This window comes from Gobius niger (genome assembly GCF_951799975.1).
Source record: "Gobius niger genome assembly, chromosome: 19".
NCBI classification, from domain to species: domain Eukaryota; kingdom Metazoa; phylum Chordata; class Actinopteri; order Gobiiformes; family Gobiidae; genus Gobius; species Gobius niger.
In genome coordinates this window covers 6279083-6296654 of record NC_136870.1, presented here as the reverse complement: position 1 = coordinate 6296654, position 17572 = coordinate 6279083, and the positions used below count along the sequence as shown (strand labels likewise).

General features: G+C 44.0%; 1 protein-coding gene across 1 annotated transcript in view; it reads left to right on the top strand.

The window, feature by feature from the left end:
* abcc3 (ATP-binding cassette, sub-family C (CFTR/MRP), member 3) overlaps positions 1-17572 on the top strand; it is a 79367-nt gene that overhangs the window by 46634 nt on the left and 15161 nt on the right. Inside the window, exons 14-23 of the mRNA XM_079577942.1 lie at positions 9-96; positions 991-1057; positions 1927-2053; positions 2154-2330; positions 4632-4799; positions 6404-6587; positions 7606-7714; positions 9218-9374; positions 10590-10797; positions 12729-13039. Of these exons, the coding sequence (XP_079434068.1) occupies positions 9-96; positions 991-1057; positions 1927-2053; positions 2154-2330; positions 4632-4799; positions 6404-6587; positions 7606-7714; positions 9218-9374; positions 10590-10797; positions 12729-13039 (1596 nt within the window). The remainder of the gene's footprint in view (positions 1-8; positions 97-990; positions 1058-1926; positions 2054-2153; positions 2331-4631; positions 4800-6403; positions 6588-7605; positions 7715-9217; positions 9375-10589; positions 10798-12728; positions 13040-17572) is intronic.

Genomic DNA, 17572 nt, shown 5'->3' with positions numbered 1-17572 from the left:
TTTTCCAGGCCAGCGTTTCACTGAAGAGGATCCAAAGTTTCCTGAGTCACGATGAGCTGGACCCCGAGTCTGTGGACAAGAAAGGCCCCGGCGCAGGTTCGAATATACACTATATCTTTCTATATAAATTAGATGCACTTTCTCATGGTCGAGTTATGGACACATTGGACACAATCTGCTTTAGGTAAATATTGTAAAGTGGAAAGTAAATTCATTAAAGCAATACTAAGTAACTTGTTGACCTTAGTAAATCCTTTCAGTTGTCCCTGTGGGGGTAATACAAGTGTTAATGGGATGATTGGAGGGTCTTTCATCTCTCCCTGGTGTCTCTGGCCAGAAAACCACACTTGCAGCTTGACTGCCACCGGACCGGAGCCACCAATACACACTTGTACGAAGAAGAAGCTAACGGGCAAAGCTAACTGTGGGCTAGCGCCACTTAAACAGTATTTACAGCCAGGTTTGAGTGCAAAAAATGATCTCCATTGTGTATTTGGATGTACAATATCCCTCTGTCCGTTCATCTTTTCTGTCAGCGTAGTATTTACTCTCACGGACAACTAATAAGTAAAAAATCACAACATGCTGCGACACCTGCAGTTGCGCTTATGGCCTCTAGGGGCAAGAGTTACTTGGTACTGCTTTAACCAAATAAAAACATCATTTTAAATCTGGCTCTATCTATTAATTGGTTTTCGTCGCTGAAAATATCGGCAATTTTAGCCATTTTTCTTTTTCTCTGTTTATATGAACATATAAAATGACAGAAAACTAGCATTAGCAACAGATACCACCACATTTAGCCCCGTATTCACCAGCAGTGCCTTAAATCTCTAATACAATGGAAAGCTCCTCGACGGCCGAGAACCTACACAAACAACATCTAACTATATTATTAATAGTAAAAATCCCCCAAAACTAACTTACCAATGGTGTAAAAATGCAAAGACCTTTTCTGAAGACATGCCTTAATTCTTCCTCTTTCCACAGAGTTCACTGTGACAGTTATCAACGGCAAGTTCACATGGGACAGACAGGACCCCCCTGTGCTGCACAGGTACAAGCTACACCTACCTAGCACTAGTTAGTCGGGTTGTTTGTTGCCATCTTTCTCCACCAATATGAAATCACACCAACTCTTGACTGGATGGATCAATGAACGAAGCAGCCAGAGGGGGAAAACAAACGAAACTTTCTCCCATTTCTCCAACATTACTTTAACAAATACTGAATTATGAATATATATTGCTAATTAATAAAGACACAGGAGACATGGAGAGCAGGTTCGACAGCCCATAATAAGTAAAAAACAACAACGATGCTAACCAGGAAGTTGCATCTATTCAGAGTAAACAAGCCCTCCAAATAAAAATTAAAAAATATGCTAAATCCAAGAACACACTGCTTGTTGTGCAAAGCAAACAAAAGTCAATTCGCCTCGACTTCTTCCACTCTAAAGACCAGATGAAGGCATCAAAGGCGTGACATGAATACTCCCACTGTGAGTATTGGAGTATTTAGTGTCTACAGAGCGGGTTTCAGCTGCAGCATTAGCAGGCAGATACACTCATAGTATAGCTGTAGTAGTAGAATCATATCTGTGTACTGTACGCACCTTCGCCGGGCTCATTCTAATCATCTCAGTGCTCAAATTGCCTTTACTATGAGGTAGCTATCTGTCTGAAATGTCTAGCGTGATCGAAAATGAACAGAAACCGAGGCTGGATGAGAGAGAACGAGGTGAAGTGGTTAAAATAAAGCAAAAGACAAATGTTGCCAGCCAGTACAGGGAATGCATAGCAGCAGAAGTCAAATGAGTGTTTTGATTTGACAAGAGGTAAATCTAGTAAGTTGATTTAGGGTAATATGAAACTTGTCAGTGAGGATTCAAACCGAGGGCTGTTGCTTTGTTTCTCTGTGTTGCAGCATTAACATGATGGTGCCTCAAGGCTCTCTGCTGGCCGTGGTGGGACACGTGGGCTGTGGGAAGTCCTCGCTCATCTCGGCCCTGCTGGGGGAAATGGAGAAGATGGAGGGAGACGTCTCTGTTCGGGTGAGAGTCTGATTCTATCTATACCAGTGATTTTAGGCCCCCTCTTGATGAGCACACAGTGGCAGCAGCCTAAGCGTGTTTTTTTTTCCCACCCCTTCAGGGCTCGGTGGCCTACGTCCCGCAGCAGGCCTGGATACAGAACGCCACCCTGAGGGACAACATCCTGTTCGGGAAGGCCCTCAACGAGTGCAAGTACCGCTGTGTGCTGGAGGCCTGCGCGCTCACCCCCGACCTGGAGGTGCTGCCGGGAGGGGACATGACTGAGATCGGGGAGAAGGTACAGAAGCTGTCAGTTTGCAGAAGTGCTAAAAGTCGGGACACGGCTGGGGTTTTTTTTAGGCAGCTTTGACTGCGACCAGGGTTTGAGCGGTCCGCATTGGTTCTTTAGTCTATAGTAGGGGTTCTCAAGTGGCGTAGGGACCCACCATCACCGTAATGTGACAAGCCCTAGTTATAGCATTTTATTCCAACCCATAAAGCCCTTTGCCGTTTGAATCAATACATTTTTTTAGACACAGTTTTCCTTTGAACTGGTTCATTTAAAGGGGCTCGATGCAAGTTTTTTTATACTCACTACTGCCACCTCAGGTCATACGTGTAACTGCACCTTCTAGGTTGTCATTAAAACCTCTCCAGTCACTTGAGTTGTTAATGTGCAGCTTTCCCATCGAAAACTATAGTGGGAAAGAAAAAGTGAGCACACTGTTTAATTGGTCATAAAATATGGTCTGATCTTCATTAAAGGAATAGGCCACCGTTTTTACATACTAAGATATGTTCTTACCTCACTTTAGTCGACTTAATATATCCCCGTCTGGTCTTTGTCCGCGCGCTCTGTCACGCAAACGGAGCACATACGCAGCCTCTCCCACATGTCACATAGCTCAGAAAAAGCTCACGATAGAAGCTACCAAGCTCTTCCACGTGTTCCCTATTTAAATAAAGTTACGTGAAGTGTTTTCATGCGAAGTATATTTATCCAGAAATGTAGCATGTCGATTTTATAAGCAAATAAAAAGGGGGACTATATTGTGAGGCGTAATGATACGAGGAGCACAGCGTCCGCGTAGTAACTCCTAAAGACTTCCCCCGCTCACTTCCGTCAATAACCTTTAGGAGTTACTGCGCGGACGTTTTACTCCTCGTATCATTACGCCTCACAATATAGTCCCCCTTTTTATTTGCTTATAAAATCGACATGCTACATTTCTGGGTAAATATACTTCGCATGAAAACACTTCACGTAACTTTATTTAAATAGGGAACACGTGGAAGAGCTTGGTAGCTTCTATCGTGAGCTTTTTCGGAGCTATGTGACATGTGGGAGAGGCTGCGTATGTGCTCCGTTTGCCTGGCAGAGCGCACGGACAAAGACCAGACGGGGATATATTAACACGTCTAAAGTGAGGTAAGAACATATCTTAGTATGTAAAAACGGTGGCCTATTCCTTTAAAATCATAGGAATGAGTAAACAGTGTCTGCTGAAACTAATACCACCCAAACATTTACATGTTATCATATTTTTATTGGCCAAAACATGTAAACATTCACAGGAGAGGGAGGAATAAGTAAGTACACCCCCTGAATCTCACTGAACTGCAGTAGTTCTGAGGAGGAACGGTCCAAGATTCATCCTGAGTGAGCGCCTAATCTGCAACTACAGAAAAGCAGTTATTGCTGCAAAAGAAGAGTCAGACAGATATTTAATACATGGGTGTACTCACTTATTCACATGCTGTTGTAAATGTCTCAGGTTTTTCTGCAAAATATCTTGATAAACTTGCGAATTTATTTTTTCCATTGATAGCACATCCAGGCCCTGAGGAAACAAAACAGCCCCACACCATTATTCTCCCTGCCCCACACTGCGTGCTGTTCCATTTGTCCTCCACACTGAGTTCCACTAAAAAAAATGAACTTTGGGTTAATCAGTCCACAGTATATTTTGCCAGTATTGCTGTGGAGCATCCAACTGCTTTTCCGCAAACCAAAGATGAATATTTTGGGCGGAACATCATGTGTGGAGGAAAAATGGAACAGCACATGACCATCAAAACCCCATGCTCACTGTGAAGTCTGGAGCTGGAGCATCATGGTGTGGGGCTGTTTTGTCGCCTCAGGGCCTGGACAACAAATTCAATCAACTTTACAAAAACAAGTTCTTTTCCTCATGATGACAGGGCTTTCCTATTATGTTTATCAGTTTCCTAGTTAAAAACGTCGATATAGGATCCGATGTCTCTGCACTCACTGACCTCGGCTCATTTTCTCAGCGCTCTCTCCCAGTCTCTGCTCCCAATAAGTAAAATAAATGTGTAAATGGGTGTTTGTTGTCCGGCCAAGTTCACTACTGTATATTGTCTTTTAATTTTGATTTGCAATATCGTGAGACTGTATTTCATGTTGAAAAATTGCTTTTTATTGGAAAACGCTGTTGTTATTTCAAAGTAGCGGCAAGAGGCATTTTCCTGCAGTTTTGTTTACTTATTATTGTAGTCTATCCAACATGTGCCATGATCACGTTCCGCTACTTGTTGCCTCCCAACACTAATCACACGATGACTGAATGCTGTCCAGGGCATTAACCTGTCGGGCGGGCAGAGGCAGCGGGTGAGCCTGGCGCGGGCCCTGTACAGCGACGCGGACGTCTACCTGCTGGACGACCCTCTGTCTGCGGTGGACGCGCACGTGGCCAAGCACATCTTCGACAACCTCATCGGCCCAGAGGGGGCGCTCAAGGGCAAGGTGAGGCTCGGTCCAGGAGGGTTTTTCTCCTGGTCTCTGTTGTACCACGCGCAGTAAGATTCGAAACAATTACGCTAAAACGGGATGCAAATGCTTTACGTGTTGAGCAAAATGTTTGAAAAGATGAGAAGCAGCTTTTATTGTCCTTTTATGACAGTTCATGCAGCAGATACAAGGACTCAAAGCCAGGCTGCACCTCAGTGTTTTTAACGCTTCGATATGACGCAGTGACTCCCAAGATCCAGATTTTAGATAAGAATGTAAGAGTACTCAAATAAATATGATTATTATTATTATTTTAAGCGGTTCAAAACTAATATTATCTGTGTAATGACAATGATAGTCGACGTGTGGCCTGGGAATTTTGATTCTGAGGTAAATGCTTTGCTGTTGCTCAACAATAACTTCATTTTGCCACTTTGGATCTGAAAAACGTAAGCAACAGCTTCTACATCAGCCAAGTGTTTTTTGTAATTGAGAGGAAATAGAAAATGTCATATCGTGAGGAAAATAATCTCATTTCAGCATCATATTTGGAAGCTGTTTGTGTTTATAAAAGAATAGTAATGATGAAAAAATGAGAATGAACAATTTTAAATTCCCTTGTAGCGCTGATTAAGCAGAATTCTCAGTCCGACACTGCAAAAGTATCTTAAATTAAGACAACACAACTACATCTACACTACAACTACATCGGTTTTGCTTGAAGTAAATTAAGGTTTTGGATCTAGTTTTGTGTGTGGTGATTTATTTTAACTTAATTTAAGCTCTTAACCCTTACCTGAACCGAGCACATTTTCTCCATTTTGGCTTTACCCAAACCTGAAAGGTTTTTGAAAAAAGTGTCAACATAGCCACGAAAACCAGAAGCAAACAAGGATGAAAATGCACCAAAAAGTGGTAGAAAGAGCGGTGAAAGTGCAGCAAAAAATCAATAAAGTGGCAAGATGAAAATGTGCTCGTTTAAGGCGGGTGTTAATATGTTTCAGGAAAATTGTACTTATTTCAAGTTTACAGTGTACTTTCTAGAAATGGAGTGGGGTCCTAATCTACTCCCCCTAACCAAGTGCTCCCTCTAGTGGGCTGTTCAGAACAAGCTCACTGAGTGCAATATGATTTTATTCCAACATAGGGCCAGTGTTACAGCATCATTCCTTCCGGCCCTCCAGCATAAAGTAAATCCTCTAACCCCCTGATGATTTTGAGAAATATGATGGCACATATCGGCAATCTACACACCTGTTGAAATACTTGACTGAAGTGTTGGGGCTTTGTCTAGAACAACTGACGCTGAATTGTTTTGATAGTATTAGAACGTTTGCCCAACGGTGGGGAAATGCTGTATGTTGATATTAAACAAGCTAAGACGGGGACAAACTGCAAATGTTTACCATAAGTATAAGTTGAATGTAGGTTCTGAAGCAGCACTAGTTGAAAATCACTGCTCTAAAAATAATGTCAATTTTGTCTGTTCCATTTGTTTGGGTGAGGCCCCTCCTGTGTAGTGGGAAGTCTCTCACTGTCTGTGAGAAATAACCCTCACCTAATAGCAAACATGAGCTTCAGAAGTCTAAATCACTTTCCTGCATGTGTTCGTCACGCAGACCCGTATCCTGGTGACCCACGGCATCAGCTTCCTGCCTCAGGTGGACAACATCATGGTGATGGTGGAGGGGCGCGTGTCGGAGATGGGCTCGTACCAAGACCTGCTCAAACAGAACGGAGCCTTCGCTGAGTTCCTGCGCAACTACGCCCTGGAGGACATCATTGAGGAGGACGAGGCTAACGGTAAGGTCTGGCTAACCCAACGTTCATGTAGCATTCTGAAGCTAACGGTAAGGTCTGGCTAACCCAATGCTCATGTAGCATTCTGAGGCTAACGGTAAGGTCTGGCTAACCCAACGCTCATGTAGCATTCTGAAGCCAACTGTAAGGTCTGGCTAACCCAACACTCATGTAGCATTCTGAGGCTAACGGTAAGGTCTGGCTAACCCAACGCTCATGTAGCATTCTGAGGCTAACGGTAAGGTCTGGCTAACCCAATGCTCATGTAGCATTCTGAGGCTAACGGTAAGGTCTGGCTAACCCAATGCTCATGTAGCATTCTGAAGCTAACGGTAAGGTCTGGCTAATCCAACGCTCACGTAGCTTTCTGAAGCTAACGGTAAGGTCTGGCTACCTCAACGCTCTCGTAGCTTTCTGAAGCTAACAGTAAGGTCTGGCTAACCCAACGCTCATGTAGCATTCTGAAGCTAACGGTAAGGTCTGGCTAACCTAACGCTCATGTAGCATTCTGAAGCTAACAGTAAGGTCCGGCTAGCCTCCTAGGAAGGATCTACCAACTATCCTTTCCTAGGATGGTTTGGTAGATCAACCAGTCACAAGTCATGAGAGTGAAACGTCACACGTATATCAACCAATCAGCTTAACCCTGACCCTGCCCAAGCCACTAACCTTAAGGATAGTGCTCTGGTGCCTAATCTTAAATTAGTCTCTGATTGGATGATGAATGTCCACCGTAACTATCCTAGGAAGAATATTTTTGCGTCCGGCTAACTCAACGCTTACGTATCTTTCTGAAGCTAATGGTAAGGTCTGGCTAACCCAATGCTCAGGTAGCATTCTGAAGCTTCCTTTCAAATTGAATATCTGTGAATATTTATGACTTATTTATGACACAATCATTAATAAATATGTAGATTCATCGTTCGAAGATTTTTGGTCATTCTTCTGAAGTTACTGCCTCTCCCATGGAATCGTAGTGTCCTCTGGCAGGCCCTTCATTCTTGTGTTTGCGTGTTCACAGATGATGTTTTAGAAGAGGAGGAGCTGTTCCCTGAAGATGCTCTGAGTAACCACACGGACATCGTCGACAGCGAGCCCACCATTAACGAGGCCAAGAGGACCTTTTTACGGTAACCGCACCAGCAATGTATGGAAAAACCAAAACATTTGCGGCAGAAGACTCAAAGATTACTCAAACATGCATGAATGGCTCATAACACCAACTCCAAGTCTGTTTTGGATGATAGAACAAGGAGATGATATATTTATATTACAATGTCGTTCCCTCGTCAAAAGCCTAGCTGGAGTTGGATTTTGAGACATTGCATTGCTATTACAAAAAGTAGGCCTCGGGGGTTTGTTTTGATGTCATACGCAGTGAGGTCTATTGCATAATGTTTTCGGACTGTAAAGGACATAAACACTAGTAGGACTCTGTAAAAGCTAAATGACAGCGCTGCAACAAGGAACTGCCATTAGTTGTCCTCAATGAGTGATCAAGCTGTGGTTGTTTGTGGCTGTTAGCGGTAGCATTGTGGCAGTGGTCCTGAATCTGCAGTGACATTTTTATTCTCACTACTGCCACCTCAGGTCTCACGCGTAACTGCGGCTTCTATATTAAGCTCGTGCATGACGGCACTTCGGACCAAAATTAACAACTTTTTGAGTGACAGTGCAGGATTTTAGAGGCAGTTGTGGTGAACAGGTCTGGGCTCATTCTACACATAAGGACATGGCTGGAACAGGTAGGGGGAGGAAAATACTTAATTTTAAAGGGGGGGTGTTATGCAAAATGGACTTTTTCAAGCTTTACACCATGTTATTATGTCATTCCCGCATTAAAAACATGCCTGAAGTGTTGCCTTGGCACATTCACGTATTTTTGAGTAATCTGTAAAAACTCTGATGGTGGCCATTTTAGGGATAGGTTTGCCTGAGTCCTCCTAGGAACGCCCCCACCTCCTGGAGACGCCTCCGAGCTTTCGTCACCAGCCGAGTAACCAACCACTGCTCCTCAGCAGAACCCCCTCCCCACTGATGCCACAGACAGCGTGTGGAGGGGGCGTGTCGGAAAGAGTCAGAGGTTCTTAAAGAGACAGGGGCCTATTTCAAGACATTCACTACAGCCATTTTGAGAGAGCAATTTTATACAAGGCAGTTATTCTAATTTACTGCATTTACAGACCAACAGAAGGTTTCATCATCATTTTTAAACTCTGTCTAGTACCTTTAAATCCAATCCAATCTGATACTCTCAAAATGCCTGGATTGGGACATCCCTATTGACAAGACGATTGTTTCAAGAAACCAGGAACTCATTGTCCACCACGGAATCTTTAGAAAATATGATTCTTCGAACAGGTTTCAAGCTAATCTCCATGGGTAATGAGTTGGACGTGAAGTACTGGTGTTCTCAGATTCAGGTTAGTGGAACTAGCGTAGCCACATCATGCAACAAGCCAATGCCCCCGCTTTAAAATCACAATTCTCCATGTAAATCTATAGATGAAAGTTGTCAGTGGATAAAACAGCTTGCTTCGTATCATATGGCCTAAAGACTGAATATAGACCTACCTATGATTTCCTTCATTCAACACTCAAAAGACTCGGGCGTTTCCACTGTGTCGGCGCAGGCAGATCAGCATCATCTCGGCGGATGGAGAGGGCATGCGGTGTCGCTCGGTGAGGAGGTCCTGCGGAGGTCAGAAGAAACACATGGAGGCCCAGGAGAAGAAGAAGCCCCAGGAGGTGAACAAGCTCATCCAGGCAGAGACCGCCGAGACTGGCAAAGTACGAACACGCACTCACACAACCAGTACTTACTTTTGCGGGCCCTATTTAAAAAAAAGTACAAATGATCTTTCTGGTAATAGCCTTCATTGCATATCACTGTTTATATCACCGTCATCTAATTTCTGGTTAAAAAAAATAAATAATAGGAATGCTGGTTAGAATGTATTCAACATGATGGTAACTTCCTACGGTGATAACACTTTCTTCCTTTGCCCTTGTTTATTTCTTATAAAATTAGCCGTGTGTTGCCGAAAATATGCACAACATGTTAAAAACTTTACACAGTAGGTAAATACTTAACCTGAGGAGACTCCCATGTAGGGCTGGGTACCGTTATTTTATTTTTTTGTTAACCGTGCTTCATACTTCATAGATACTTGGTTTTCGATACCAATACCTGAACGATGCCATTTCTGATACCTACATTAAATTTTGTGTCATCTAGAACCAGAAAACGGAGCAAAAAATGCGTGTGGAAGATCTGCACATTTACAATATCGGGTTCATCTCCAGTGTCAGAGAATGTGTGAAAAATGTGGAGAAATTGTGGCAAAAATAAGGAAAAAATGGGGCAAAAATGGGGAGAAATAGAGAAAATGTGAGTAATAAAAATTAGCAAAAATTAGGGGGGAATGAGGAAAAAAATGGGGCTAGCATTGGCTCAATTATTATTTTTGGATCGGAAAAAGTAAGGAAACTTTTTTTTTTGCGGTTGTCTTGAAGCTAAAGGCTAATGCTAAACACCTAGCATGATATTTACTGTTTCTTTCTTTTTTTAACCTTATTTTATGTTTAATTCAAAAATGTGTACAGGAGGTTTTTTACGAATCCAGTCCAGAAGCTTTTAGAATTGGTCTTTAGCACCTCCTGCAGGCCGTTGTGGGAATGATATTGAATATTGGGACTGTGAAAACAAGCTTTCACCATACGGCATGTTAGCTGATCCGTAGCGCCATGATGAACACACATTTCGAGCTCAGAGCTGCTCAGAACAAGTCCAGTGATGGATTATGGGATTTAAATATGCGGAGGGCACTTTTGCGTTCCCTCTTGGACTCTAGCAAACATGCTGTAGATCGTCAGCTATAGAAGAAGAAATGACCGACAAGACCAGAACACTTCTTTGACGAGAGAACAATATAGCATGGTTAAAAGCTAAAACAAAACCAAAAGATAAAGCCTTAAACGAGTGTCCCCCGTCCCCCCCTCCAGGTGAAAGTGACGGTGTACCTGGAGTACGCCAAGGCGGTGGGTCTGGTGCTGTCGGTGGTCATCTGCCTGCTGTACGGCTGCCAAAGCGCGGCCGCCATCGGAGCGAACGTCTGGCTCAGCGACTGGACCAACGACGCGGCCACCAACTACACCCAGGAGCGGGCGCACATGAGGGTGGGGGTGTACGCCGCACTGGGCATTGCACAAGGTGAGGCGTGCGGGAGATGTGGATCGCCCACTTTCCCCGGGCTGAACAAAAGGCTTGACCATCCCTTTACTTTGACAGGTTGAGCCTTTAGATCAAATTACTGTGATGAAGTGATGTCTTTTCAGATTGTGGTCAGATTCCATCTTGTGCTGATGCAGTCGATCCATTTGAGTTGGCCAGCAGTTGGGACAAGCCAATCAGATCGCGAGTGGGCGGGCTATTGGTTTTAGATGTAGTAGCAAATAGAAATAGATTTTTTTTAAATATAGGAAAATGGCAAATGTGATATTATGAGCAGTTTTGCGTCAAATACTACATACTGTAGTTCCCATGTGGTTGTCAGTCGCCCAAATGGTCTTGATGACTTGTAGTTTGCGTTGTTTTGGTGGCTAATGCTAACAATTTTTTTTTGCATCCGGGCCAGCCTTTGGAGTGTTCTGCTCGTAAAAAGGGAAGGGTCTATTATTGCAGGGGTAGGCAACGTCAGGCCTGCTGGGGCAAGCAAAAAAAAGAAGGAAAAAAAACATCCCTTGAGAACACCCTCTGGCCCCCATTATGATTCAGAGAAAGATAATGACACTCTAATTACTTTAATCGGTGTAAAAATCTTTAAAGTAAATAGACTTTTTATTCTTGGGGGGAGACCTCCAGACCCCCTTACGCCGAATTTACACCAGAGAAATTACAGCGCGTAAGTGTTGTAGCGCAGCACACGTGCGTCACTTTTTTCTTCTTCACTTTTTTGGGATCATTTTGCCTATAAAATGGATGATTAATAACATTTCTCATGATATATCATACGTTTTGCTAGTCGTACATCGTTTCCTTTTTTTCTTTTTAGCTCACTTTGCTTAGCTTGTGCATTTATTTATAGAAACAGCACCGAGTAGAAGGCGCACCTTGGCCTTTCTTCTTTTGGTAGAAGAAGTGAGAAGACTCAACTTTTCGTCGTCCATCACAAACACAAGGATGCCGCGTGTTGTGAACTTGGAAAAATCAACAGAAAACTTATTTTGACAGGGTGTCGGAAGTTTACTTTGAAAGACTGTACCATTTTCCCGTCTAAAATTCCGTAATTTGCCGCGTATACACGTCCGAATTAGAACTCCATTCTAATTTAGGCGCAGCCTCGCGTCAATGCGCCCGTCCGACGCGCGTATAACAATGCTAGCGTAAATATCATGATAGGTTAGAGTGGAAAAAAGTGACGCGCTGTAATTCCTCTGGTGTAAATTCGGCGTAACAGTGGAAAGTGGTCCTTCACTGTTGACCCACCACAACAACCAGCTAGATGGTTATTTTAGAAGTTAAGCCCCCCATTTATTGACTCGGGACAGAAATCGTCCCAAGCAAACTTGCCTACCCCTGGTCATCGCACGTTGGGTTTGGAATGTTGTTTTGCTCCAGTTCAGCTTTACCCAAATCTAAAAGGTTTAAGCCTGTCAGAGTCGCACCCCATTTGAAAGCTAAGACCGACAGAACTGATCTAGAAGGATCTTTTTCCTTGCATTGCTTTTGACTTTTTTGTTATTGCTTTTTTTTGTTGCATTTTTTCATCACTCTGTCACTTTTCTGTTACTCTTTTGTTGTTGCATTTTCTACTCTACTTTGTGTCGTTTTTCTGACTTTTTAATCCCTGCTTTCATCACATTATTGTTGCTATTTTGCCACTTTATTTCAAGGACCTTTTAGATTTGGGTAAAGCCAAACCGGAGAACGTGTGCTCGGTTAAAGTGGTCGTGTGAAAGTGTGAAAACGGGTGAACTCTTTACTTTGCAAATGTTTTTTGTTTTCTTCTGATTTTCACCTTTTCCCTTTTTTATCACTCAGGACAGATTTATCTATTTCTTCTAACCGGTGTCTCTCTCCCCCCCTCCCGTCCGAACTCGCCTTCTCCTCCTCCCCCCCCCCCCCCCCCCCCCCCCCCGCAGCTATTTTGGTCTTTTTTTCCTCCCTCACCCTGTACATGGGCAACGTGGGCGCGGCCCGCAAACTCCACCATAACCTGGTCGCCAACAAACTGCACACCCCCCAGTCTTTCTATGACACCACGCCCATAGGCCGCATCATCAACCGCTTCTCCAAGGACGTGTACGTGATCGACGAGGCCCTGCCCGCCACCGTGCTCATGTTCCTGGGCACCTTCTTTGTCTCCCTGTCCACCCTGCTCGTGATCGTTTCCAGCACGCCCATCTTTGCCGTGGTGGTCGTGCCCTTGATTTTTGTGTACGTCTTTGTGCAGGTATAACTCCCACCCATCCAAAGCAAGCGAGAGAGAGAGAGATGTTCTGGTCAGAGGTGGGTAGGGTTGACCAAATATCTACTCAGGTTACATTTGGTAAAAGTAAAAAGTAATATATATATACAATGTGCCCTGGCTAAAGCTCATATCAACTAAAATAATAATAATAATAATAATGCATCTGTATTATATAGCGATTTTCTGGACACTCAAAGACTCTTTACATTGCATTATTCATTCACTCCATACTTGGTGGTGGTAAGCTGCTATTGTAGCCACAGCTGCCCTGGGGTAGACTGACAGAAGCAACGCCACCACCAACCACTCACTCACAACATTCACTAGGCTTTCTGATGTTCCTAAACGGTCTCCCATCCAAGTACCGACCAGGCCCTTCCCTGCTGAGCTTCCGAGGTCTTAAGGGATCGGGCAGAGCAAAGGCGGTGTGGCCACAAAATACTGGCTGCAGGAGCTCTGCAAACACACAAAACAATCACAGCATAGACCTTTTTGTTGCCTTTAGTGGAAGTGGAAGCAGAAACAAATAACCTCACAGCATATACATTTGCAATGCAGTTTTGTTGCCTTCATTTATTCTTTAGAGTGGAGGCAGACACAAAAAACGAATCCAAGCGGAGGCACAAGGCTATTTAATATCCAAAATTATTGTTAAAAAAAAAAAATTTTTTAGATTTTTGCAGAGAAAAAATAAATTACATACAGATATATACAGAAATACAGTATATGTAATTCCCACATATTTTTGTAGATCTGTGTGACTATAGATAAAAGGGAAAAACATCAGCTACTTTTTAGTGCTCTTCTTTTCTAAAGCAATGGTAACTTGAGTAAATGTTTGCGAATTTCTACCCACCTCTGGCAGGCCTTCCTGCATGCCGGCGCCCGCAGCGTTTAACCCTGGCTTTTGTCCCTCTTTTGCAGCCTGAGACATGGGGATTCTAAGCACTTCCTCTTTGCTCTCCCTGCAGGCACTTTTTCTTTCCGTTTGAAGCTTTGCACATGCCCTGACTGACACTCTCACACACACACACACACACACTTTATTTGTAGGAGCAGAAGTCAATGATGTGTTGTATTGGTGCCCTCTAGTGCCGAACCAGTGTTATCACAGTAGAGTAGTGTCTTTAATTACGTTTGATTTATTTTAGGGAGCGCCAAGCGAAAGGACTGATTTTGTGTTATATATTTGCTGTCCTGTACTGGATTCCTCACAGATATGTGGAGGTGTGCTTTTTAAAGCGAGACACTGCAGGTGGAAAGATGGAAGCGTTTAAGAGCAGGCATGAGCAAAGTGCCACCCGGGGGCCAAATGCTGCCCTCTTGTTTTATTGGCACACATCCCCAGAGATGGTGCTTTTTACTGCAATCTTAATCATTTCAGACAATTCAAACTTCAAATAGTAATATTCATTGTGAGACAAAGCTAGCACCAGGGGCGGATGTACAAATAAAAATCACGGGGTGGCAAGCAGGGTCAGGGATCATTCCTGGGGCGGCAACACAATTTACAGTGTCAAATCTTTATAGCGGGGTGCGCAAGTTTTGCCTGGTTTTTCGTTTTTCGTTTAGATGCAGGCTGAGCCTCCCAAAATGATATACAAATAGTAGCATTGTCCATAGGGGGTTTCTAACTCAGGTATAATTTTAACTTTCATTTTTTTTTAAAACAAAAGAAATCATCATCTTGGGAGCCACAGGAGAAGGCACCTGGCTCCTTATTTAGCTATAAAGTTGTTATATTCTTTGTCTTGTCAAAAAAGATCTGTGAGGACCCCACTAGCTTCTAGAGCAGATATGAGACATCACATGACATCAATGGGTTGGCACCTGGTCTGGTTAGATCCATGCCACCCCCCTAGATCCGCCCCTGGCTAGCACTATGGTTCCAATCCTATATATAGGCGAGGGGAATGGTGTAAACCTGTCTTAAATACACCCAGTTGAATGTTTGAATGCATTGACAACCAATCTGTGGCCCTCCATGACCTGCTGCTTGTCATCTCCAAAGCGCTGTGCTGTTTGTGACCGGTGCAGAGCAGAATCGAGCTGCTGAACATTGGCCTATAATAACAGTGGAAAAGTATTTTTAGCCCCAAAAGGCAGATGTAGTGGCGGAAGTTGAGACTTTGTGTGCGGAGATACGTCTTTCCCCCGTCTCTCTCTGCAGCGCCGCCATCCTTCCCTTCGGCTCCAGAGAACATCACAGCCCGCTAACTCTCTGTATATTTGCGGTTGATTGTTTTACGTTTTGCCTGATGAATGTACGGAGAGTTCATGCACGATGCCTGTGTTTCTTTTGCACCTCTTCCTCATCGTTCTCATAAAATACGGGATTTTTTTTTGTCAAATGCAATAATAAAACAGCGGTGCAAATACTGTTCAATGCCATTCAGGCACAGTGGCCTTTGTGTGGAGGCCCTCGGAGCATTTGATGGCAGACGCACATGGCGGCACTGGGAGAGAGAGGACGCTAGGTGGATGTGCTGCACCCCCACCTTTGCCGCCACGTACAGAGGACGTACAGAAATCAACTCACAGTGCTACCTGACCCACTCTTTCACAATGTGAGCCCCATTACTCCTGGCATTCTCATCTTGGAATACGCTCATGCCCTCAAGGAAGACGAAATCCACATCTGGATGGACAAACCAGGTCCTTCAGGATGTTCAGGTCTTCAGTTGATTCTCTGGGCACATGTCGCTGAACCGAGACCTTACCAAATGTAGCAACCTCCCGGCTCAGAACAGTTAGTTACATCCTGGTAAAGGACGCAGTGTATATACAGTAAGAAGATGATGTTGGCAAGGTCTGCGGCTACACACTTGAAACCACAAACAACATTTTCAACACTGAATATTTGATCGTAGCGTTTCGTTGTTCCACGTTATTAAACTTGGCTGTGTGCGGGTGCTCATGCTCCAATCAGCAACATGTGTGTCCTTGGCTAAAAGTCCAACAAGAAATGGATACCATTCTGGCTCTTGATAACTCTGGCCAACACTAAAAACCGTTGTTCCGCCTGCTGTGTCTTGCTTTAAACTGACTGGAGGCTCTGGTCGGTGTTTGGGAGCAGCCATGCCAGTCTCGGGGCGCGGGGGCGGAGTGGTCGTGTTAACCCGCTGTTCCCTCCCCTCCGCAGGTCTGTTCTTGTTGGTAAACTGCCTGTTGTGCCGGGTCTACAGCATGCTGCGTACGGCCAAAATCACACACGGCAACATGCTGCAAGGGGTCCTGCGGGCCCCCCAGGCCTTCTTCGAGAGCACCCCCTCCGGGCGGATACTCAACCGCTTCAGCAAAGACGTGGACGCTATTGACTCGCACATTCCAGACAATATAGACATATGGATGCGCACCTTCTGGTACACTCTGAATGTGCTGCTCATATGCTGTGCCCTCACCCCAGTGTTCCTCATAGTGGTAGCCCCGCTAATGCTGTTCTATTGGTGGGTTCAGGTAAATAGGACGGAAGTCTGCTAACTCATACACGCATGTGAGTGCAGTGAGTGTGTGCCGTAGCCTGTCCTGCTGTAGAAGGAGCGGAGAGCTTTAGAGTGGACTTCTGCTTGGCCTGTCACAATGATCATCGGGTAAATCGCATTTTAAGTCATTGAACCATTCCAGTGCCATTTCCCTTCCATAAAATATTTATCACAATTAATCTTTAAACCAATAAAAGTGCGTTGCATAGATTTTTGAACAGGTCCTTCTCCCCAAATCGTTTTATCATTGTATTACCTTTACTCCATCAATGTTGATTCAGACTTTGGGCCCGATATTTGGGCCCGACGGGGGCACTAGTAGCCCTTTTCCACCAAGCTGGTGCCGGTGCTGGTTCTGGGCCAGTTCCAGTTTCAGAACCGGCTCGCTGGCTCTCGGTTCCAAAATCTGGTGCCGGTTGGGAACCAATTAAAAGCTGGACCAAGAAATGAGCACCAGTGATGTCAGCAGCTGGGGGCGTGGCTCTCTCCTCCAACAAACAATCAATATTAGTTAGTTTGTGCTTATAACTTCCTGGAGAAGCCAAAACAGTCTCTGTGGAGGAAACTGTTGTTTTGCTTTATGCTCTTTAGCTAAAACAAGAGTTAGAAAGAAGAAATCAAAATGTTAACGGCTGCTGTGACTGAAACATAAACTTATTTTTCCGTATTTTACAACCAGAAGTGGCTGTAGTAAGATGTTGCTATCCATTGTTGATGTTGACTTCCCAAAGCGTTGCTATGACAATAGGCACTGCTCTCATTTTGGTGGAAAACCATGTCAGTATGGAACCAACCCGGCACCAGAACCAGCTCTGAACCTCTAATTCTAATTCTAATTATATCAGAAATAAGATTTTTTTAATAAAACTATCCTTTTGGGAAAACTTGTCCCATAATGTCCATTATCATTGTCAGAAGTTATCTAAAATGATAAGATAACACAAATTTTGCTCATTTTTTTTGTAAATATCCATATTTCCAATATTCCCCTGTGTGTCGGAATGGGTAAAAATCTTAAAAATCTATCTGTGGC